Source organism: Pan paniscus, chromosome 5, assembly GCF_029289425.2.
Source record: "Pan paniscus chromosome 5, NHGRI_mPanPan1-v2.0_pri, whole genome shotgun sequence".
In the NCBI taxonomy this organism is placed as follows: domain Eukaryota; kingdom Metazoa; phylum Chordata; class Mammalia; order Primates; family Hominidae; genus Pan; species Pan paniscus.
Genome location: NC_073254.2, coordinates 169,663,137 through 169,687,675, shown reverse-complemented (window position 1 = coordinate 169,687,675; position 24,539 = coordinate 169,663,137). Strand labels below are relative to the sequence as shown.

The window sequence follows — 24,539 nt, the reverse complement described above, 5'->3', positions numbered from 1 at the left end:
GATTAAAACTGACAGTGAGTCTTATAATGTGAGTAGAAGTTGCCTGGAGAGGATGGGATAGGAGAAAAAATTATTTTCCAGCAAAATATCATGTAATTTATTTAAAATACAAAAATAGCCCAGTGAGACTTTTGGTATAAAACTTGAAGGAAATCATTATTTTTCTAATTTATCTCTTCCCCCTAATTTTAAAAAATCTTTAAAGGTTATCAACTGGCAAACATCTCTTCACATTCCACCACAAGCTAAACTCAGTCCTGAAGCTTCTGATCTTATTATTAAACTTTGCCGAGGACCCGAAGATCGCTTAGGCAAGAATGGTGCTGATGAAATAAAAGCTCATCCATTTTTTAAAACAATTGATTTCTCCAGTGACCTGAGACAGCAATCTGCTTCATACATTCCTAAAATCACACACCCAACAGATACATCAAATTTTGATCCTGTTGATCCTGATAAATTATGGAGTGATGATAACGAGGAAGAAAATGTAAATGACACTCTCAATGGATGGTATAAAAATGGAAAGCATCCTGAACATGCATTCTATGAATTTACCTTCCGAAGGTTTTTTGATGACAATGGCTACCCATATAATTATCCGAAGCCTATTGAATATGAATACATTAATTCACAAGGCTCAGAGCAGCAGTCGGATGAAGATGATCAAAACACAGGCTCAGAGATTAAAAATCGCGATCTAGTATATGTTTAACACACTAGTAAATAAATGTAATGAGGATTTGTAGAAGGGCCTGAAATGCGAGGTGTTTTGAGGTTCTGAGAGTAAAATTATGCAAATATGACAGAGCTATATATGTGTGCTCTGTGTACAATATTTTATTTTCCTAAATTATGGGAAATCCTTTTAAAATGTTAATTTATTCCAGCCATTTAAATCAGTATTTAGAAAAAAATTGTTATAAGGAAAGTAAATTATGAACTGAATATTATAGTCAGTTCTTGGTACTTAAAGTACTTAAAATAAGTAGTGCTTTGTTTAAAAGGAGAAACCTGGTATCTATTTGTATATATGCTAAATAATTTTAAAATACAAGAGTTTTTGAAATTTTTTTGAAAGACAGTTTTAGTTTTATCTTGCTTTAACCAAATATGAAACATACCCCGTATTTTACAGAGCTCTTTTTTCCCCTCATAACCTTGTTTTTGGTAGAAAATAAGCTAGAGAAATTAAGCCATCGTGTTGGTGAGTGTTCCTAGGCTAATGATAATCTGTATAATTCACATCCTGAAACTAAGGAATACAGGGTTGAAAAAATATTAATATGTTTGTCAGAAGGAAAAATAATGCATTTATCTTCCCCCCCACCCCCCGCCCCGTGGAATATTTAATCTATTTAATCTTCTTGCATTTATTTCTCAAGAATTACTGGCTTTAAAAGAAGCCAAAGCACTACTAGCTTTTTTTCCATATTGGTATTTTTGATGCTGCTTCCAATTTTAAAAGGGAACAAAGCTGCCATAAATTGAAATGTTCAATACTAAAAGCTAAAATATTTCTCACCATCCTAAGCAGATAATTATTTTAATTTTCATATACTTTTCCTGTATAGTAACTATTTTGATTATATCATCAATGTTACCTGTTTCCTCTTTCAGAACAGTGCTGCATATACAGATTGTTATTGGCAAAGGAAAATCTGGCTATCTGGCAATATTTTACCTAAGGGCAGATTAATTGGTGAAAAAATTAACTCTTAAGATGGCCATTAATAATTAGGAAAGTTTACAGAGTGGTCTTAGTAGAAAATTCAAGTCCTCCTAATTTATTTAAGGTTCAATAATGCGTTCAACATGCCTATTATGTATAACGCTTAGGTTCTAAGGAAGATTAAGGTTTCATACCAAAATACATGTAGCTTATCTTTTAGGAAGGGGAAAAAGGCTCTATTTTGACCATAGTAAAATTTGTGTTGTATTTTATTTCCTTTTCTTAAGCTCCACTGATAAGGGATTGTTTTTATCAAAAGTTACTATTTGTAGATTGGAGGCATAATTTTAGTGATTTTCATACTTTTAGCTTTCTTCGCATAAAAGCTAATTGAAACCGTATATGTAGTAAAATTAAAGGCAGAGCTGTTGCAGTTGAATTGGAGAGTCAGGGCAAAGAACACTTATTAGCCCACACTTCCCACCTTTCTACAGGTGGTCCTTTCAGAGCTCAGCCTGAAAACCCACTACTGTGTTATCGTGGGTCTTTTGGGGTTAGTGGTTCTTTTGAGAATCTGAAGGAAGCTGTGGACTCTTCCTAGAAAAAAAAAACAACAACACATACACATACAATGTTGCATGCAGTTTCAAGGGATTTTGGACATATTGAAACCTATCACAGGCTGTAGGTTATGGACCTCTGTGCCATGAGAAAATTGATACATTAAACTAAGAACTTTGTTTTTAACTTACCAATCACTACTCAGCACATCTTATATAAGCTGATAATTTGTGATGGAAAAGGTCTGTAGCATGTGATATAAGGTGACCTTATGAATGCCTCTCTTGCTGGTACATTAAGTTGTTTTAATATGTCATTTGGAGGGGACTGAAATGTTAGGCTCATTACAAGCTTGATACAGAAATATTTCTGAAGGATTTCTAATCAGAATTGTAAAACAATGTACTATCATGAAATCGCAGTCTTCACCTCATGGTTCATGGAACATTTGGTTAGTCCCATAAAATCCTATGCAAAACAAAGTAGTTCAAGAATTTTTAGGTGGGTACTCACATTTATAAGGTATTCCTCTTACTCTTTGGGCTTTTTCAGTCTGATTTATTTAAATTTTCATTAGTTGTTTTACTTTTGGACTAAGGTGCAATACAGTAGAAAATAACTTTGTTACATTTATGTTGTAGGAAAACTAAGGTGCTGTCTCCTCCCCCTTCCCTTCCCACAAAATCTGTATTCTCCCTATTGCTGAAATGTAACAGACACTACAAATTTTGTATTCTTTTTTTGTTTTTTGTTTTGAGACAGGGTCTCACTCTGTCACCCAGGCTGGAGGGCAGTGGCGCTTCACAGCTCACTGCATCCTCAACCTTGGGGGCTCACGCAGTCCTCCCGCCTCAGCCTCCCAAGTAGCTGGGCATGCGCCACCAAGCCCAGCTAATTTTTGTATCTTTAGTAGAGATGGGGTTTCACCATGTTGCCCAGGTTGGTGTGGAATTCCTGGGCTCCAGTTATATGCCCATCTCAGCCTCCCAAAGTGCTGGGATTACAGACGTGACCCACCGCGCCTGGCGCAAATGTGTATTCTTTTAAAATTTCCTCTGATACTATAAGCTTTTTGCATTTATCTGAAGCAGTATACATGCCTTTGGTATCAGCAATTTTAACAGTTTGGATATACTTATCAGCTATCTTATTCCAAAACTACATCTACTTCTTCCAGTATAGAATCTGGTGCTTCCTGACCAAAAAGATGAGAAAAACAATGTTAAAAATATAGATGCTTTCCATTGAAATGGAGTGAAAACATTGGTTCTATATGTTTTCTTTTAAAATAATTTTCTTATTAAAAACTTGCTGTCTTTATTATACTTACCCTTTTTATGCATATCAATAGTATTTATAAGATGTGTTCTATAATTATGTAATTGTAGATACTGTTATGTATTGTCCAGTGACATCACAAGGCAGGCCCTACTGCTGTATCTTTTCTACCTTCTTATTTGTAATAGAAACTATAGAATGTATGACTAAAAAGTCACTCTGAGATTGACTTTTTTAAAAAGTTATTACCTTCTGCTGTTGCAAAGTGCAAAACTGTGAGTGGAATTGTTTTATTCTGACTTAATGTGTTAGAAATTAGAGAATACAGTGGGAGGATTTTTAGACATTGCTGCTGCTGTTACCCAAGGTATTTTAGATAAAAAATTTTTAATAAACATCCCTTTGGTATTTAAAGTGGAACATTTAGCCTGTTTTAATCTAAAGCAAAAAGTAATTTGGGTCAAAATATTGGTATATTTGTAAAGCGCCTTAATATATCCCTTTGTGGAAGGCACTACACAGTTTACTTTTATATTGTATTGTGTATATAAGTATTTTGTATTAAAATTGAATCAGTGGCAACATTAAAGTTTTATAAAATCATGCTTTGTTAGAAAAAGAATTACAGCTTTGCAATATAACTGTTTCGCATAATTCTGAATGTAATAGATATGAATAATCAGCCTGTGTTTTTAATGAACTTATTTGTATTTTCCCAATCATTTTCTCTAGTGTAATGTTTGCTGGGATAATAAAAAAAATTCAAATCTTTCAATTATGTGCGGAAAGCTAATTTTTACACTGCTTAACTATGTTGTTTTCTGATTCAAAAATTTATGTAAATCTTTTTATTCTCTGAGAAAGTTATGATTAAAATTTTGATGCTTTGGAATTAAAATAACTAATGATAGTACTTAGGTTAAGGCAAACTGAGTATCATGTAAATGTCAAATGTTTTCATTTAAATCTTTTCATTTTGTCCAATATAAGTACAATATTTCCTGTTAAAGGCTTCCATTAGATTACAAGCTTAGAATTTAATGATTAAATTCTACATTTAGTACCATTTGATTATGGTATATAATTTTTTAAATGTAAAATTGTTGGTTAATCTGTTTTCCTTTATAATCCTTTTTGTTTGTTTTATTTCTTAGAGATGGTCTTGCTCTGTCACCCAGGCTGGAGTGCAGTGGCAAGATCAAAGCTCACTTTAACCTCGAACTCTGGGCTCAAGCTGTCCTCCTGCTTTTGTCTCCCAAGTAGCTAGGACTACAGGAGTGTGCCACCACACGCAGCTAATTTTTTATTTTTATATTTGTAGAGATGGAGTCTTGCTAAGTTGCCCAGTCTGATCTCAAACTCCTGGATGCAAGCAATCCTCCCGCCTCTGCCTCCCAAAGTATTGGGATTACAGACCTGAACCAGTGTCAAAATATATATGTTGATATTATATATTATATCAACTTTATATGGATAAACAAGTACTGTTTTTCATCCTCTTTTCAAGCATTACCATCATTAGATCTTCTTTTATCCTCTTGTTTGCACTCCCTTGTAAGTTTGTATTTGTTCTACATAAGGTTGTTGTACAGCTGACACAAATTGCATTATTCCTATGATTTATTGTGCTACATTGTGGGCCCACATTTGGTGTACTTAAAATTGTGACTATACTTTGCTACACACACACACACACACGTGCACATCTGCTTGTGTATGTGAAGAGTAGAGGGAGGTTGCCAAACAGACAGTTATTGTCCAGTTTAGGCTATGAATGGAACTTTGGGTTGTTTCCCTTGAGGAAGGGTTAAATTTATTCTGCAGGAGAAAAAAAAGACTCTCATGAATACCTAGTTCACAGAGGGGTTGACAAATGACAGAGGCCACTCTTGCTCCCCAGTATCCACTCTCCCATTTTTCCTTTTACTAATAGAGCCAATATCCCTTTCTAAGTTTTGACTACCCCAGTAGAGTCCATGTTTCTCCTATTCCCTTGTAATTAGTTTTGGGCACATGACTAGGTTTTGGCCATTGGGATATGAGCAGACGTGGTATGTGCAAATTATACATATAATTAAAGTTGACATTGCTTGCCCACCACTTGCTTTTTACCTCTTCCCACAGGATGGAACACGTACATAGTGGTGACTTTATATTGACCATGAAAATTAGAAAAACACTCTAGTGGCTGGGTGCAGTGGCTCACGCCTGTAATCCCAGCACTTTGGGAGGCCAAGGCGGGCGGATCACGAGGTCAAGAGATTGAGACCATCCTGGCCAACTAACATGGTGAAACCCGTCTCTACTAAAAATACAAAAATTAGCTGGGCGTAGTGGTGCACGCCTGTAGTCCCAGCTACTCTGGAGGCTGAGGCAGGAGAATCGCTTGAACCCAGGAGGCAGAGGTTGCAATGAGCCTAGATCACGCCACTACACTCCAGCCTGGGCAACAGAGCGAGACTCCATCTCAAAAAAAAAAAAACAAAAAACAAACACTCTAGTGATGGTGAATCAACCAAATGAATACAATCTGATTACCTGAGAGACTGTGTGAAGCAGGGTCATCTTTCTAGTCTGGACTGACTGCAGAATGTGAGAGAGGGGAGAAAAATCAAATTATATCTATAATATCCATTTGTTACTGCTGCTGAGCCTATACCTTAAGTAATACAGCATGCAATTTGTATTAGTGTATAATCTGATTTGCAGAACAATTTAACAAAGTCATTTTGTACTTTGGCCATCTCCTATGGACTCAACCATAAAATTCAGTTACTTTACCTCTTAGGTTTTTCTCTAATTCATCATCTTTATTCTTGTTGTTAACTAATTTGGTTAAGGTCCTCATCAGCCTGAATTAATGTAATAATTTTCTAACACGAGTCTTACTTTATTCTGGTACCTCAAGTTTATTATCCAACCTGTCAACCAAAATGACCTTAAAAGGTAATTCCAGATTCTGCTTCTAATACAACCAATCAGATCCTAATGGATTTACTGTATGACAGCTAACAACTATAAAGTCTGGGGGAAAATACCCAACTACCAAAAGATATTGGAATGGAACAAAACCAGGCAAATTCTGGAACGGAGCTGATCCTTGGAAGAGAGGAAGGGCACTAGATGAGTATTCTGTTTTTATGACATCTTGCCTGAGAAAGGCCCAAATCTTTGGCTGAATCATGAATCAAATATGTAGGGAAGGCTGGGTGCGGTGGCTCACGCCTGTAATCCCAACACTTTGGGAGGCTGAGGTAGGCAGATCACTTGAGGTCAGGAGTTTGAGATCAGGCTGGCCAACATGGTGAAACCCCGTCTCTACTAAAAATACAAAAATTAGCAGGTGTGGTGGTGCATGCCTGTAGTCCTAGCTACTCAGGAGGCTGAGGCAGGAGAATCACTTGAATCCCGGAGGCAGAGGTTGCAGTGAGCCGAGATCACCACTGCACTCCAGCCTGGGAGACAGAGAGAGACTCCAAAAGGAGAAGAGAAGTGAGCAGAGAGGAGGAGAAGGGAGGGGAGGGAAGATTACTCAAGAAAATCTACTAAAATTTGGTGTGAGTTTTGAGAGTCTGTGATATTTGAACCAATATTCACTTTTAAGGGTTTTCTGTCGCCCATGTTAAGCAACTTAATTACGATGTGCCTGGTGTCATTTTGTTTATTTTTCTTGTGCTTGGGGTTCATTGAGCTTCTTAAGTCTGTGGAGCAATGGTTTTCATTAATGCAAGATTTTTTTTAGCCACCATTTCTTTCTTCTTTTTTTTTCCATCCTTTTTTAAATTATACTTAAGTTCTGGGATACATGTGCAGAACGTGCAGGTTTGTTACATAGTTATACATGTACCGTGGTAGTTTGCTGCACCCATCAACTCGTCATCTACATTAGGTATTTCTCCTAATGCTATCCCTCCCCTAGCCCTCAACCCCCTGACAGGCCCCGGTGTGTGATGTTCCCCTTCCTGTGCACCCGTGTTCTCATTATTCAATTCCTACTTGTGAGTGAGAACATGCGGTGTTTGGTTTTCTGTTCCTGTGTTAGTTTGCTAAGAATGATGGCTTCCAGCTTCATCCATGTCCCTGCAAAGGACATTAACTCATTCTTTTTTATGTTCAGCCACCATTTCTTCCAATCGAGTGCATACTAAAATAATATCTCTGAAAGGTAATGAACGAATTTGGTATCCTTTTTTTTTGAGACAGAGTCTCACTTTGTTGCCCAGGCTGGAGTGCAATGGTGTGATCTTGGCTCACTGCAACCTCCACCTCCTGGGTTCAAGTGATTCTCCTTCCTCAGCCTCCCAAGTATCTGGGATTACAGGTGTCCGCCACCACCCCTGGCTAATTTTTATATTTTTTAGTAGAGATGGGGTTTCACCATGTTGGCCAGGCTGGTCTCAAACTCCTGACCTTAGGTGATCCACCTGCCTGGGCCTCCCAAAGTGCTGGGGATTACAGGCGTGAGCCACCACGCCCAGCCCTGAATTTGGTATCTTCGATTGCCTCTGGGAATGGTAAAATGGATTTGTAGGGTGACAAGAATCGTAGAAATACTTCTCACTATATAACCCTTTATATCATTTGATTTTGCATCATGTGAATGCATTGCCTATCCAAATATATAACATAAAATGGAATTAAAAAAACAACTCAAAACTTTAAGTCCAAGTAGAAGAACTGGATTTAGACAAAGGAATATACACATTCATTGGGACGTGAGGCAAAAACCAAAAGGCAGATGTGAGGCAAAGAAGTTTGTAAGTTGGAGGGTAAGAGTATTAATTTAGGTTAAGCTCAGCTGCACATAAAACCCAAAACAGCCATACCTTAGACATATAATGTCTGAAGTTGGCAGTCCACTTCTGGTATGGCAGCTCCACAAAGTCAGCCCACACTTCATCTGTTCAATTCTACTGTCCTTGTCAACCTAAAGTTTGCTCTGGTTAGTAGTGGCTGCTTATGTTCTCTACACCTTGGGTGTGTGTGGTTTTTTTGTTTGTTTGTTTCTTTGTTTTTCGGGTTTTTTTTTATATTGCGTCTTGCTCTGTCTCCCAGGCTGGAGTGCAGCGGCACGATGGCTCACTGCAACCTCCGCCTCCCAGATTCAAGCAATTCTTGTGCCTCAGCCTCCAGAGTAGCTGGGATTACAGGTGCCCGCCACCACGTCCAGCTAATTTTTGTGTTTTTAGTGGAAATGAGGTTTTTATCATATTGCCCAGGCTGGTCTCAAACTCCTGGGCTCAAGCAATCCACCCACCTCAGCCTTCCAAAGTGTTGGGATTACAGATGTGAGCCACTGCGCCCAGCCTTCTTTTCCTTGTTCTCACCTGGTGAAAAGAGAGGGGGAGGGGTGGAGGGAGATTTCTATGGCTTCTCCTTTTAAAGATGCCTTCCTAAAAGTTCTACACACACTTTCACTGCCAGAAGTTAGATCCATGGTCACATCTAGCAGCAAGAGTGTCTGGGAAATAGTCATTCCAGGTGGTCTGATTTTATCAACCAGGTTCTGTTATGAGAATGGGTATTTGGCATCCAGTCTCTGCCGCAGTGAGCAAGCTGAGAGAATTTCTTTTTTTTTTTAATTATTATTCTTTGAGACACGGTCTTGCTATGTTGCCCAGGCTGGAGTGCAGTGGTGTGATCTCGGTTCACTGAAAGCTCTGCCTCCTGGGTTCAAGCAATTCGCCTGCCTCAGCCTCCCAAGTAGCTGGGATTATAGGCACGTGCCACCATGCCCAGCTAATTTTTGTATTTTTAGTAGAGATAGGGTTTCACCATGTTGGACAGCCTGGTCTTGAACTCCTGACCTCAGGTGATCCACCCACCTCGACCTCCCAAAGTGCTGAGATTACAGGCCTGAACCACCGTGCCTGGCCCAAGTTGAGAGAATTTCTGATAGCTTCTATTTCTTTGAGGTTGGAGGCATAGTAATTCACTGAAAGGGCAGAAAGGGCTGGGTAGCTGCCTTTCTGGGGTAAAAGTCTGAAATAGGTTGGGTGCACTGGCTCACATCTGTAATCCCAGCACTTTGGGAGGCTGCAGTGGGAAGATCATCTGAACCCAGGAGTTCGAGACCAGCCTGGGCAACATGGTGAGACCTTGTCTCTACAAAAAATTTAAAAATGTTCTGGGCTTGGTGGCATGTGCCCGTAGTTCTAGCTACTCAGGAGGCTGAGACAGGAGGATGGCTTGAGCCTAGTGGGTCAAGGCTGTGGTGAGCCGAGATCCTGCCACTGCACTCCAGCCTGGGGGACAGAGCAAGACCCTGTTTCAAAAAATGAAAGTCTGAACTGATGGGAAGAGTGAGACATAACTGAAGTGAGACAGGCAGAAAAGTGTTTCGGCTGGGTTAGAGAGACATGAAATTATGGCACGTCAATCTTCACAGAGATGTGATTTTCTTGGTAGCATTCAACAGCCTGGTATTAGCAGATCAGTGATGGAAGCTGTTGTTTAGGAAGAATGTGTATAAGGTTAGTGAAGAACACTGGTGAATCTGTCCCAGTCTGTTACTGCAGCTATGGTGTGACATAATCTAAAAATTCAGTAAATCTTACTTATGGTTAGATTTTTCTAGCCTTATACATACTGTATCCCAGGAGATGGCTCAAATGTTTGAAGTATAGAAGAGGAATGCCAGATGCATCAACCACGTGAGTGAAGTTAATAAACTGGTCCTAAAAGTCCTTTCCAATTTCTCTCATGAAATGTAAAAAGTGTCTCAAATTCTTTTATGTATTTATTTTTTGAGACAGAGTCTTGCTCTGTTGCCCAGGCTGGAGTGCAGTGGTGCAATCTCTGCTCACGGCAACCTCCATTTCTGGGTTCAAGTGATTCTCCTGCCTCAGCCTCCCGAGTAGCTGGGACTACAGGCGCCCACCAGAACACCCACTAATTTATGTGTTTTTAGTAGAGATGGGGTTTTGACATTTTGGCCAGGCTGGTCTCAAACTCCTGACCTCAGGTGATCCTCCTGCCTTGGCTTCCCAAAGTGCTGCGATTACAGGCGTGAGCCACCACACTTGGCCCTCAAATTCTTTGAAATTATTTTATTTATTCTACAAATATCTAATTAACACCTACAATATGCCAGACATTGCTCTACTCAAATGGACAAAGTATCTGACTTCATTAAGTTTACTCACTGGAGCAAGAGAAACAAATATATAATGTGAAGAAGGTCTTCATGGCCATTCCCCTTCTGTGTAATTCCAGGGGTCACAGTACCTCTTGCAACAGTCCCCCAATCTATTCTCTCTCCCCTCCAAAACTTCCTACGTTTAGCTGTCAAATTAATCCTCCTATTTGCTATATAACTTATGTCTTCATTTGATACCTTTCAATGGGTCCCCTTTTGTCTACTGAATAAAGTTTAAACTCTTTAGCTGGCACCTATCTTTCTACCTCTTTTCCCCAACTTCTTTTTGTGTGTCCTGTGATTCTGCCAAATTAATCTGACCATTCACCAGGAAAATATAATCTCAGATTTTCTGAGTCACAGTTTGGATACAATCATTTTAGAAGGATGGTGGTTGTAGAAGCCACACTGTAAAAGAAGAAATGACTCCTAGTCATGAGAGTGGTACACAAATATTCTGCTTCTTCAAGGCACAATGCAGAGATGAACACCTGCATTTCTTTGAAGTCAGGCTTGACCAGTGACTTGCTCTGGCCAAAAATATGTAGGCAGAGCAGCAAGTTTCACATCCAGGCAGAGGCTGTGCAATTTATTTCCCTTTCTTTTTTTCACTGCCAAGGGTCCCACTGCCTGCATCCACTCAAGCTATGAACATAAAAAGTAGATAAGAAAAAAATGCTGTTGTTGAAGCCTTTGTGACTTAGAGGTTGCTACAGCATAACCCACTCACGCTTGACTAGTACAGCTAGTAAAGAAATGGAAGTAGTGAATGTAAGCCACTCTCTGGAGGTTTGTCTTTCCACCTAAAAAAAGTCTTCAGCCAGGAGCGGTGGCTCACACTTGTAATCCCAGCACTTTGGGAGGCTGAGGCGGGCAGATCATGAGGTCAGGAGTTCGAGACCAGACTGGCCAACACAGTGAAACCCCGTCTCTACTAAAAATACAAAAATTAGCTGGGCATGGTGGCGGGCACCTGTAATCCCAGCTACTCGGGGAGGGTGAGGCTTCAACCTGGGAGGTGGAGGTTGCAGTGAGCCGAGATCGCACCACTACACTCCAGCTTGGGCGACAGAGCTACACTCTGTCTCAAAACAACAAAACAACAAAAACCCAAAAAATCTTCATATATAATACGCGTACGTACACGTAATAAAATGTGCCCAGTTTGTGTACTGTTGATGAATTTTAATAAATGTTTACACCTGTGTAAGCACTACCCTAACAGAACATTTCCTTTCCATCACCTTAAACATTTCCTGGGGACTTTTGGCAATCTATTTCTTCTCCCCCTCCTCCTGAATACAGCCTCAGGCAGCCAACCACTGATCAGCTATTATTATAGATTAGTTTTGCCTGTTCTAAAATTTATTTTCTTTTTCTTTTTTTTTTGAGACAGAGTCTTGCTCTGTCACCCAGGCTGGAGTGCAATGGCGCAATCTTGGCTCACTGCAGCCTCTGCCTCCTGGGTTCAAGCGATTCTCGTGCCTCAGCCACCCAAGTAGCTGAGATTACAGGTGTGCGCCACCAGACCCAGCTAATATTTGTATTTTTAGTAGAGACGGGGTTTCACCATGTTGGCCAGGCTGGTCTCAAACGCCTGACCTCAAGTGACCCACCCGTCTCGGCCTCCCAAAGTGCTGGGATTACAGGTGTGAGCCACCGTGCCTGGCCTAGAATTTCTTATAAATGGAATCATACAATATGTATTCATTTTGTGGCCTTTGAGATGTTTTTTAACTGTAAATTGGCTTTATAAATTAGCATACCTTTGAACTCACATAAAGGATGAAGGTTGAATTAGGGTAATTAATCTGTACCTCCCTGAATTGGTTTTGATTCCAAAAATATATACTAAATATAGTTTCCTGTTCCCTATTACAATAGAGTTCATATTTACTACAGTGAAACTATTATTTTCCCCTCAGTTGAGATGTTACAAGACTTTAAGCCCCATGAAACATTCTATTTTGTGACCACTGTATACCCAGTGCCAACACTGCCTCACACATAGTAGTTGCTGAGTAAACATTTGTTGACTGAATGGATGTATTTCCCCTGAATTGCTTCTACATGTCTATGTTAGATGACTGGGGTGCTTTTATTTTTTTAGAGATAGGGCCTCACTTAGTCTCCCAGACTGGAGTGCAATGGCGCCATCATGGCCCACTGCAGCCTCCAACTCCTGGGCTCAAGTGATCTTCTTGTGTCAGCCTCCTGAGTAGTTGCGACTTCAGGCGTGCGCCACCATGTCCAGCCAATTTTTGTACTTTTTGTAGAGACGGGGGTCTCACTATATTGCCCAGGCTGGTCTTGAACTCCCGGCTCAAGCTATTCTCCCGCCTCAGCCTCCCAAAGTGCTGGGATTACAGGGATGAGCCACTGTGCCCAGTCGGGATGCTTTAATGTTAGAAACTTAATCACCTTGCGTTTTTAAAGGAATGTGTGATAAGTGCCCTATTCTGCCTCAAGTGATGGCAGAGGGTGGAGATTGAGACTGGAGGAAGCCCTGTGCAGTACATATCTGTAAGTCATGAAATAGCATCATTTTCCTTGTCTGGTCATATTAAAACCGTGATTAAAAAATCAAGAAAATAAAATCCCACTAGCAGTGTGTCCGAGAATCTTTGTTTACCTCCTCCCTATTGTTATGTCATGACATGGAGCCCAGCTGGGGAATTCTGAATACTAGGTTCTAAAACAGGATTTGTCATAAACGAATTGCTTGATCCTGGACATTCACCTCTAAAATAGACACCTGACCTCGGTGTGTGTGTGAGTGTGGTGAAAATCAAGTGGGAGGGAAAGTGAGCAAGCACCTGAACAAGGTACAGAGGCGCGCGAGGTAGTACTATAATACCATCTACACCAAGGTCTATACTATCCCTGGTCTCCGCCGCGTCCGCTGGGAGGAGGCGGTGCCAGAATGCGCACGCGCGCCCCCGGGCCCGGCCACACCCTCTTCCGCCGCTCCCGCCCAGCGACCTCGCTCCCGGGGCGTCGCCCCGCGTGCGCCAGAGTCGCCGAGGTCGTCCCCGGCACCGGAAGTGACCCTGGCGGGTTTGTCTTCAAATTCTCGGCGAGCAGGAGCCGCGCCGGCAGGTGGTGTTGACGATTGAACTGGGCAGTACTGGGGCCGTGAGCGGAGAGCAAAGTGGGCTGGACTGGGTCAGGCCCTCCTTCCTCGCTGCCGGGACCTCCACTCGGCCAATCCCCTGTGCCTGGCGTTGGGCGGTTTCCCGAGAAGCTTGGGCCGCCGCAGGTGAGTTTTCACTCTGGCGGTGCTCTGGGGACCCCCGATTTTCCAGGGCCGGGCTGGTGAGGGACTCGGGGGGCCCACAGCGAGAACCCGCCGCGCAACCCTCCGTGAGCCTGCCTGTGCCTGAGCTGAGGTGTTAGGTCCTTGCTGTTGTCCACGATAACTTGGCTTAGGTGACAGTCCCCCTACCTGAGGAATCCTGTCAGGCGGAGGACTTTTCGGGGGCTCCTGTCGATCCCATCTTTTGATCTGTGTCGTTAGCGAAGTCACCAGCCGAGAGTTTTTAGTTCTTCGATTTTTCGACTGGTTCTCTCCCGAACCCGCTCACGCCCCCCACCCCGAAACCCTCACAGGTAAAAATCCCGATGGCCATGACATTGGGAGGCAACTTCTTTTCTTAAAATTTGTTAGGTTCGAGTGATATTGTTGGGGATGTTATTTCTTATTTATTCTAGAGCCCGGCGTCCTCTGGAAGGCCTGTGGGCCTTTTGGTTTAGAGTTGGTACCTTTTAGAAAAGTTTTCCCTCGAAACAGTTGTTTCATACAAATGTGATGAAAAAGTTAGAGATAAACGTAGATCCTGAAGTGCCTTACAGTGGATAATCTCAAGCTCTTATTTAATCAAAAATAGTTTCCTGTTATAACCGCGAAGGGCCGCTTTTATATTAGTTACTAACTTCCAACAGCACAGTGATGCTCTTTTCTCTTGAAAGCACTAATTTACGTCTTCCTCTTTGAAATTAGACCTCTAGTTATTGCTGAAAACATTCCCGATGTTTTAGAATGGGTGCAGTAGATCTTTGTCACGTAATCACAATGATAATCACCTTAGTAGATGTTAAGACAGATTCTTGAAATGTTTTTACGGGCTTAAATGTCTCAGTATAAAGCCCTATTTTCTTTTCCAAAAGAGCTGGGTTTTGTTCTTTTTTTTTTTTTGAGACGGAGTCTTGCTCTGTCGCCAGGCTGGAGTGCAGTGGCGCAATCTCGGCTCACTGCAACCTCCGCCTCCCGGGTTCAAGCGATTCCCCTGCCTCAGCCTCCTTGAGTAGCTGGGACTACAGGCGCGCTCCACCACGCGCGGCAAATTTTTTGCATTTTAGTAGAGATGGGGTTTCACCATGTTGGCCAGGCTGGTCTCGATTTCCAGACATTGTGATCCGCCCGCCTAGGCCTCCCAAAGTGTTGGGATTACAGACGTGAGCCACTGCACCCGGCCGGTTTTTGTTCTTATACCAAGAAATAGGAGCAAAACTTTGTTTTGTATTAACATTAACAAGTTGTGGCCTGTAAATACCTTTAAAAAAAAAAACACGCAGTAGTGATCAACTTTCCAACATTCCTAGACTATGAAAAGCTATATAAAGCTTCTTTATAGCGTTGGTTATTCAAGAAGCGTTTACATTTTTATAGGTAATAGGCATGCTATGTAGTCCACAAGGGATTCTCCACCTCATTTTGAAACTGGTATCAAGATGCTGACAAATATTGAGGATTAGAGAATCTTGTTGAATTCACTCTATTAACAACATTGTTGAATTTCTGTTAACAATAGTTTGGGTTTTTTTAGCCACTTGACTGTTTAAAAAAGATAGCATTATCACATAAATATGGTCAGTGTTGATAACATGCTAAATAGCTTTTGCTTGTGGCGTTTATCGATAGGGCTTGAATATGACTTTTAAATTACGTTTTAATAATTATACTCACTGATTTGTTTGTTTAGGGTAAACTGAAAGTTTTCTGTACAAATAGAGTGGACTTTATATGTACTTTTTTTCTGAACAGGTTGCTTTTTGGTGTTTTTAAAAAATAGTGGTAACTTTCTTGTGCTTAAGTATTTATCATATGATGGTTATAAAGGTAAGAAAAATGTATGCCATGCTGTAATTGGTCATGGGTCATTCATTTATTGTGCTTATTCATAATCATCAGTGGCTGACTGTAAATTAGCATGTGGTTTCTTTCATATCCCAGAGATGAACATTCTGAAAATTACTTACCAATGTATGGCCACTTTTGAAGTCATATACACTTGCTTTACTGAAATGCCTTCAGGAAGATGCATGATTGGGCTTCGTGATCTTTTTGTTTTAGGAAGTAAATTTTACAGATAGGTATTTAAAAAACATTATCAGCCTTCCAACATTGCTGCTGATTTTTTAGTCTGTGTTTAATAATATTCTATGTTTGTCTTCTCTTACTAAGCAAAGAAAACCCACCTAGAATAAATAAGGTGATATCCCTTCTATTAAACTTCAAGGATTTCAAGGTCTAATTCTGTCTTATTTTTGTCTTCAGTGCAATTCCTTGCAACTTAGTTGGTGTTCCTTTAATATTTCTTGAATGAATGACCCATGCACATTATGTTTAAAAAAAACTGCAAATAAGTGGAGCCCAGCCTGAGTCCTTTAAAAATTAAATGGGTAAGGTATCCTCTTTAGGTGTGAAATAGGCAGGGCCCTGTATTTGTTGTTTAGAGAGAGAATAAGAATCTTAGAACTCAGATATTTCGATATTTTACCTGTTCTTTTTCAGTCTCTGTGATCACTTCTTTTTCCTAATCCTAGAGGAGAAAAAAAAAAAACTTTCTTTGTGGAGACACAGCACTGCATCACATACTATATTGCTAGAAAATTTGCTGTAAAATTGCGATTTCAGTATTTTTAAAAATTTGATTCTGTCACTTGAGTTAAAATTTCACATTGCATCTTGCTTACGCTAAGTAAGTTAATTTAGTCATTAGCTAACTCATAAATACTCAAGGCATGTAAGCAAACGGGTGGTTCTGTTAGAATAATGTAAAGGAAAAGCTTGCTGTGAATAAAGCAGGCATAGTGTATGGTTATCCTTCTCTCTAATAATCTGTGTAACCAAGAGCCTGAATTTTGGGGCAATCTCATCTTTGTAAGTGTTCTATTAATGTTGAACCAATAGATTGTGTTTATAGTTCATAGTGCTTACACTGAGTCAGTCAGCTTTTTTTTCTTTCTTTTTTTTTTTTGTTTTTTGTTTTTTGAGATGGAGTCTTGCTCTGTCGCCCAGGCTGGAGTGCAGTGGTGCGAGCTTGGCTCACTTGCACACTCTGCCTCCCGGTTCATGCCATTCTCCTGCCTCAGCCTCCCGAGTAGCTGGGACTACAGGCGCTGGCCACCACGCCCGGCTAGTTTTTTGTATTTTTAGTAGAGATGGGGTTTCACTGTGTTAGCCAGGATGATCTCGATCTGACCTGGTGATCCGCCTGCCTCGGCCTCCCAAAGTGCTGGGATTACAGGCGTGAGCCACTGCGCCCGGCCAGCTTTTTATTTCAAATGGATTCAATTCTTCAAATATTGCCAGATATTGTGCTTAATACAGCCAGTTTCTAGTCTTCCTGCAGTGGAATTTTAGCAATGATAAAGATATATTGTTGAAAATTGGGATAATTTCATAAATTTACAGTTATGACATTCGAGAAGGATGTTTTGGGCTTAGAGAGTAATAAGGGAATGGGGAAAATTATTTTCGGCTAACAATTAGGGAACTAAGAGTGCTTTAATACTATTTTCAGCAAGCACATTGTTTCTTTGATAATCAGGGATTTTTCAAGTCATTTGTTAATGTGGCCTTGGATTAGACTTTACATTCATGTTTGTTAGAAAATATCAATTCATTGGCTTCTAAAGAATTTTATCTGACTAGAAAGAGTTCAAAACATGGAACCTTTAAAGAAGGCTTGGAGGGACTTGTATGAGTTTTGGGCCGTTGAATCATGGCCCTCAAGAGAAAAACGAGGACCACCTATATATAAGTAACAACTTAATTTAAATTTATTTTTATTTTATTTTATTTTTTTGATACAGAGCCTTACTCTCTTACCCAGGCTAGAGTGCAGTGGTGTGATCACAGCTCATTGCAGCTTTGACCTCCTGGGCTCGGGTGATCCTCCCACCTCAACCTCCTGGTAGCTGGGACTACAGGTGCGCCCTATCATGCCCAGCTAATTTTTTGTATTTTTTGTAGAGACAGGGTTTCACTATGTTGGCCAGGCTGGTCTTGAACTCCTGGGCTCAAGCAATCCTCCCACCTTGGCACCCCAAAGTACTAGGATTACAGACGTGAACCACCATGCCTGACTATTTTAGATTTTTTTAGTGGGAAAATGGGAAGAAAGATCTCCAGGGAGACTATTAAGGAAAAGAGGGAGAGAGGCTTTCATGTCAAAAGACATGAGAGGCTTTCATGTCAAAAGACATGAGAGGCTTTTGACATCCAAGCTCATCTAGAACAACTATATACTCTTAGCAGCGGGCCCCAATTATACTTTTCTAACACCCTTGCCCAGACTAGGTGTCTCTGTAGGGCATGGATGGCTTCAGGGCAGAAGTAATCACACAAGAATCAAGCTGTAATCCCAGCTTGGAAGGGATGAGCTGAGGATCAAGGAATGTGACCATGCTGAGGGTCAGGAACTGGACAAGGTTACGAACTCTTGGTAGTTACAACAAAAACCTGGCCAGGCATGGTGGCTCACGCCTGTAATCCTAGCACTTTGGGAGGCTAAGGTGGGCTGATCGCTTGAGCCCAGGAGTTCAAGACCAGCCTGGACAACATGGTGAAATCCCCATCTCTACAAAACATACCAAAAAATATATATATATATATTAGCTGGGTGTGGTGGTACACATCTGTGGTCCCAGCTACTCAGGATCAGTTGAGCCCAGAAGATCAAGGCTGCAGTGAGCTGTAATGGCACCACTGCACTCCAGCCTGGGCTGCAGAGTGAGACCCTGTCTCAAAAAAAAAAAAAAGGACAACAACTAGGCTGTATTCAGTCATTCAAAGGTTGATTGAGATCTACATTTGAGGACATGGTTCTAGGTGCTAGAGATGTATCAGTAAATAACAGAGAGATATGGTCCTTGGCCTTTAGGCTTTTATTAAGATAGAATATGATCAGTGGTCATGAATCCAGGGAGGCAAGATTTAGGTGATAGGATTTTATTCCTTTTCTTTTGGAGCTCAGATGCCCAGTCTTGAGTTACTCATAGACCTTAGTTCATAGCTATATTGCTTCATAACAGATTATGCCAAAACTTGGTGACTTAAAACAACAGACATTTTTTATCTCTTTCACTGTTTCACTGGGTCAGGAATTTGGGCATGACTTAGCTGGATGCCTTAGATTCAGGGTGTTTCTCAGAGCTGTGATCAGGTATTGGCCAGGCCTGTAGTCATCTCAAGGCTCTAGTGAGGAAAGATTCACTTCTGATCTCACTCACATGGTTGTTGGCAGGATTCAGTTCCTCAGGGGCTGGTGGACTGAGGGTCTCAGTTCCTCACTGATAGTTGGCCTGGATCCTGCCTCAGCTCTTTGCCACATGAGCCTCTGCCCGGGCAGCTCACTGCGTGGAGCTGGTATTCCATTTGAGTGGGGCCAGCAAGAGACAGCAAGCAAGATGCAAGTCATAGTCTAATCTCGGAAATGGTATTATGTTATTTGTTACAGGCACACATTCAAGGGGTAGTAATTATATAAGGGTACAGATACCAAGAGGCAAAGGTCATTGAGTGCCATCTTAGAGGCTCCCTATGATTATCCATGGATATAAGGCCCTTCTTTTGTTATATTTATTTTTTGTTTCTCTCCTACTTGTCATAAGCAATTTCTCCACTCACATATTTTCCTCCTCACCTTCCATAGACTCTCTAATATATTTAAGGTACTTTCTTGGATATGTATGCATCCTTTAAAAATGAGTATTTTATATAGCATATGTATTTTTAATTTATAAAATGACATTGGGATTTAGATCTTGTTCTATGTCTGAGACCTTTTTTTTAGCCAACCCTGTATTTTGATGATCCATCCATGTTGCTATATGTAAATTTTATTCATTGCTTCTGTCTGCTACATGGTACCATGTGGTCTGTATCCACCATATTTCCCCTAGCAGGGAATAAATAGATTGACTCTACTTGATTTCTCAAAGATTTCTGTCATTAATGTCCAAAACCAAGTTCCTTTGTGGATCTGTGTGAGACTTTCTCTGGAAGATTTACACAAGAGTGGGATTGCTGGGTCATGGGGTGTATATATACATATATATGTGTGTGTATGTGTGTGTGTATATACATATACATGCATACATAATTTCCCCAAGTACTGCCAGATTGCACTCCAAAATGACTATGCCAGTTTGTTCCTGCAAATTGATGTAAAGATTTCCTTTTTCCCAAATCCTTGCCAATACTTAGTATCATTGCTTTTTTGAGTCTGATAAATAAAAGAGGTCTCTCGGCCAGGCGCATAGGCTCATGCCTGTAATCCCAGCACTTTGGGAGGCCCAGGTGGGCGGATCACAAGGTCAAGAGATTGAGACCATCCTGGCCAACATGGTGAAATCCCATCTCTACTAAAAATACAAAAATTAGCTGGGCATGGTGGTGAGCGCCTGTAGTCCTAGCTACTCGGGAGGCCGAGGCAGGAGAATTGCTTGAACCTGGGAGGCAGAGGTTGCAGTGAGCCGAGATCACACCACTGCACTCCAGCCTGGGCAACAGAGTGAGACTCTGTCTCCAAAAAAATAAAAAATAAAAGAATAAAAAGAGGTTTCTCATGGCTTCAGTTTGTATTTATTGGTCACTCCTGTCTGTGCTTGTTAGCTGTTTGGGTTTCCCTTCTGTGAATTGTCCTTTATGCTCTGTCCTCATTTTCTTGTGAGGTACTTTTGTCCATTAATGTGAAGAATTACAATGATAGATTTTCTGATCTTAAGTCATCCATGCATTTCTGGGATAAACCCTTCTTGATCATGTGGTGTGTGTGTTGATGCATTGTAGGTAAACTAATATTAGGATTTCCATGTTCATAAGTGAAATGGGTCTTGTGTTCTTATTCAGTTGAGATGATTTCAGCCACATAAAAAAGAGTTGCTCAGCTTTTCTCTTGTTTTCTGGATCAACTTTTATGTGGTTGGAATTATTTCTGTTTAGAAGTTTGGTTAAAAAAAAACCCCGAGGCAGGCCAGGCGCTGTGGCTCACGCCTGTAATCCCAGCACTCTGGGAGGCCGAGGCGGGTAGATCCTGAGGTCAGGAGATTAAGACCATCCTGGCGAACATGGTGAAACCCCATCTCTACTAAAAATACAAAAAATTAGCCGGGCGTGGTGGTGGGCGCCTGTAGTCCCAGCTACTCGGGAGGCTAAGGCAGGAGAATGGCATGAACCCGGGAGGCGGAGCTTGCAGTGAGCCGAGAACATGCTACCGCACTCCAGCCTGGGTGACAGAGTGAGACTCCATCTCAAAAAAAAAAAACCCGAGGCCAGACCAGGTGCGGTGGCTCACACCTGTAATCCCAGCACTTTGGGAGGCCGAGGTGGGCAGATCACCCGAGATCGGGAGTTCGAGACCAGCGTGACCAAAATGGAGAAACCCTGTCTCTACTAAAAATACAAAATTAGCCAGGCATGTTGGCACATGCCTGTAATCCCAGCTACTCAGGAGCCTGAGTCAGGAGAATCGCTTGAACCCGAGAGGCGGAGGTTGTGGTGAGCCGAGATTGCACCATTGCACTCCAGCCTGGGCAACAAGAGCAAAACTCCGTCTCAAAAAAACAAAAACAAAAACAACAACAACAAAAATACCTGAGGCCAGGCATGGTAGCTCACGCCTGTAATCCCAGCACTTTGGGAGGCCGAGGCGGGCGGATCACGAGGTCCCAAGATCCAGACCAACCTGGCCAACATGGTGAAACCCTATCTCTACTAAAATACAAAAATTTAGCCGGGCGTGGTGGATGCATGGCTGTAGTCCCAGCCACTCTGGAGGCTGAGGCAGGGGAATCGCTTGAACCCGGGAGGCAGAGGTTGCAGTGAGCCGAGATTGCACCACTGCACTCCAGCCTGGCAACACAGTAAGACTCCATCTCAAAAAAACAAAAACAAAACCCAAAAAAACCCCAAAAAAAACCCCACCATACTTACAGAAATCATCTGGGCCTGGAGCTTTTTTGTCTTTTTTAAATGTTTTCTTGAGACACAGTCTCACTCTGTCTCTGTTGCCCAGGCGGGAGTACAGTGGCACTATCTCGGCTTACTGCAGCTTTGACCTCCCCAGGCTCAGGTAATCCTCCCACCTCAGCCTCCTGAGTAGCTGGGACTACAGGCACACACCACCATGCTCTGCTAATTTTTGTATTTTTTGTAGAGATGGGGTTTTGCCGTGTTGCCCAGGCTGGTCTTGAACTCCTAGGTTCAAAGGTTGGATTAGGTTCTCATATATAGAAAGTTTCATGGCAGACACATTTAACATTTATTGAAGACCTACTATTTGTCAAGTAGTATGCTTAGTACTTTAAATAGCCATTTATTGTTTATAGCATAACTCCTGAAAGTAGTTGCTATGGCAGTTCCACAGATATTAAAACAGGCTTAGAAAAAAGTTAAGGGACTTGATTAAGGTGGCACAATTATAATTCTAGCCAAGATTTTTCTAACTTCAAAATACATACGCCTTCTGCTAATCCACACTGCTTCAAAAAATGTATCTAATATTCACTATTTATTCTGCAGATGTTTAATAAAATGTGTGTCATGCAAGGATCATATAGTCTCACACCTTTCAGATGCAAATCCTACTGTCAGATAACAGTCTACTAGAGATAAGACATATATAGAAACTGTAATTTGAAGTAGACAAGTGTCTTGGGATGAAAGTCACAGTAAAGTGCAAGGGGACTTTAGAGGAGGGAGAGTTTATTTTGAACTGAGGAGTTCAGGGGGTAGACATACTAGGAAAACTGCCATCTGAGCTGGGCTTTGACAATAGGGAGGGTTTGAATGTGGGAACTCTTTTAAAACAATGTTTTAAATTTTTTTTATTTTATTTTTTATTTTTTGAGACAGAGTCTCATGCTGTTGCCAGGCTGGAGTGCTGTGGTGCGATCTCGGCTCACTGCAGCTTCCGACTCCCTGGTTCAAGTGATTCTCCTGCCTCAGCCTCCTGAGTAGCTGTGATTACAGGCACGTGCCACCATGCCCAGCTAATTTTTGTATTTTTAGTAGAGACCGAGTTTCACCATGTTGGCCAGGATGGTCTTGATCTCCTGACCTCGTGATCCACCCACCTCAGCCTCCCAAAGTGTTGGGATTACAGGTGTGAGCCACCGCACCTGGCCTGTTTTTTGTTTTGTTTTGTTAAACAGAGTCTTGCTCCATCTCCCAGGCTGGAGTACAGTGGCGCGATCTTGGCCTACTGCAACCTCTGCTACCCTGGTTCAAGCAATTCTTGTGTCTCAGCCTCCCAAGTAGCTGGGACTATAGGCATGTGCCACCACGGCCAGCTAGTTTTTACATTTTAGTAGAGACAGGGTTTCGCCATATTGGCCAGGCTGGTCTTGAACTCCTGGCCTGAAGTGAGCTGCCTGCCTTAGCCTCCTAAATAAAATATTTCTTTGAGGCTGGGCACGGTGGCTCATGCCTGTAATCCCAGCACTTTGGGAGGCCGAGGCGGGCAGATCACCTGAGGTCAGGAGTTCGAGACCAACCTGGCCAACATGGTGAAACCCCATCTCTACAAAAATACAAAAAAAATTAGCCGGGCATGACGGTGGGTGCCTGTAATCCCAACTACTTGGGAGGCTGAGGTGGGAGAATTGCTTGAACCCGGGAGGCAGAAGTTGCAGTGAGCCGAGATCATGCCATTGCGCTCCAGCCGGGGCCACAGAGCGAGACTCCGTCTCAAAAAAAAAAACAAAACAAAAAAAACTTTCTTTGAAGGAGTGAAATAGCATGAGCACACATATAGAGATGGGAAGTGTGGTATGTGTGATTGTTTCTTGAGGGAGCCCTGGAAAGTATTTTTTAATAACTATACTTATTTTTAAGAGACATGTAAACCTAAAGTGTTTCTTTTTTTTCTTCTTTTTAGCTTACAGTTGAACATGAGTCTTCTTATGATTAGTGAGAATGTAAAATTGGCTCGTGAATATGCATTGCTGGGAAACTATGACTCTGCGATGGTCTATTATCAGGGAGTTCTTGACCAAATGAACAAGTATCTGTACTCAGTCAAAGATACATACCTCCAGCAGAAATGGCAACAGGTGAGAGTAATGGCTGCTGTATGTTTTAATGGCTTAAGTACTCGGAAGAGAAAATTTAGATCAGATGTCAATGCTGTATGTAGTTACATGTTAAGACTATATGACTACCGAGCACAGTACACAGTGGCTCACTCCTGTAGTCCTAGCACTTTGGAAAGCCAAAGCAGAAGGATCACTTGAGGCCAGGAGTTCAAGTCCAGCCTAGACAACATAGCAAGACTTCATCTCTACAAAAATAAAAAAATTAGCCAGATGTGGTGGTGTGTGCCTGTAGTCCTAGCTACTAGGGAGGTTGAGGTGGGAGGATCACTTGAGCCTGGGAGATTGAGGCTGCAGTGAGCTATGCTTGTACCACTACACTCCAGCCTGGGCAACAGAGCTAGACCTTGTCTCAAAAATAAAAAACAAAACAAAACATGAGTATGTGAGTTATTACACAGATTTCTATATAATATTACTTGAAACTTTATTATATTAATAATAATCCACTTTCACCATCAGCAGTATTATGAGTTCTACTTAATTCTAATTGCTGGAATCTAATAAGAG

General features: G+C 41.5%; 1 protein-coding gene across 6 annotated transcripts in view; it reads left to right on the top strand.

Annotated features, from left to right (window-relative positions):
* LOC100991443 (katanin p60 ATPase-containing subunit A1) overlaps positions 1–24,539 on the top strand; it is a 119,588-nt gene that overhangs the window by 52,285 nt on the left and 42,764 nt on the right. For 3 of the 6 annotated variants that reach the window (XM_003811519.5, XM_063605019.1, XM_063605018.1), the window contains one exon: positions 206–4,286. In XM_003811519.5, the coding sequence (XP_003811567.4) occupies positions 206–715 (510 nt within the window). In that variant the 3' untranslated portion in view covers positions 716–4,286. Of the gene's footprint in view, positions 1–205; positions 4,287–13,765; positions 13,909–23,815; positions 23,991–24,539 lie in introns of those variants that run through there. The other 3 variants (XM_063605017.1, XM_063605016.1, XM_003811520.4) reach the window with 2 other exon arrangements.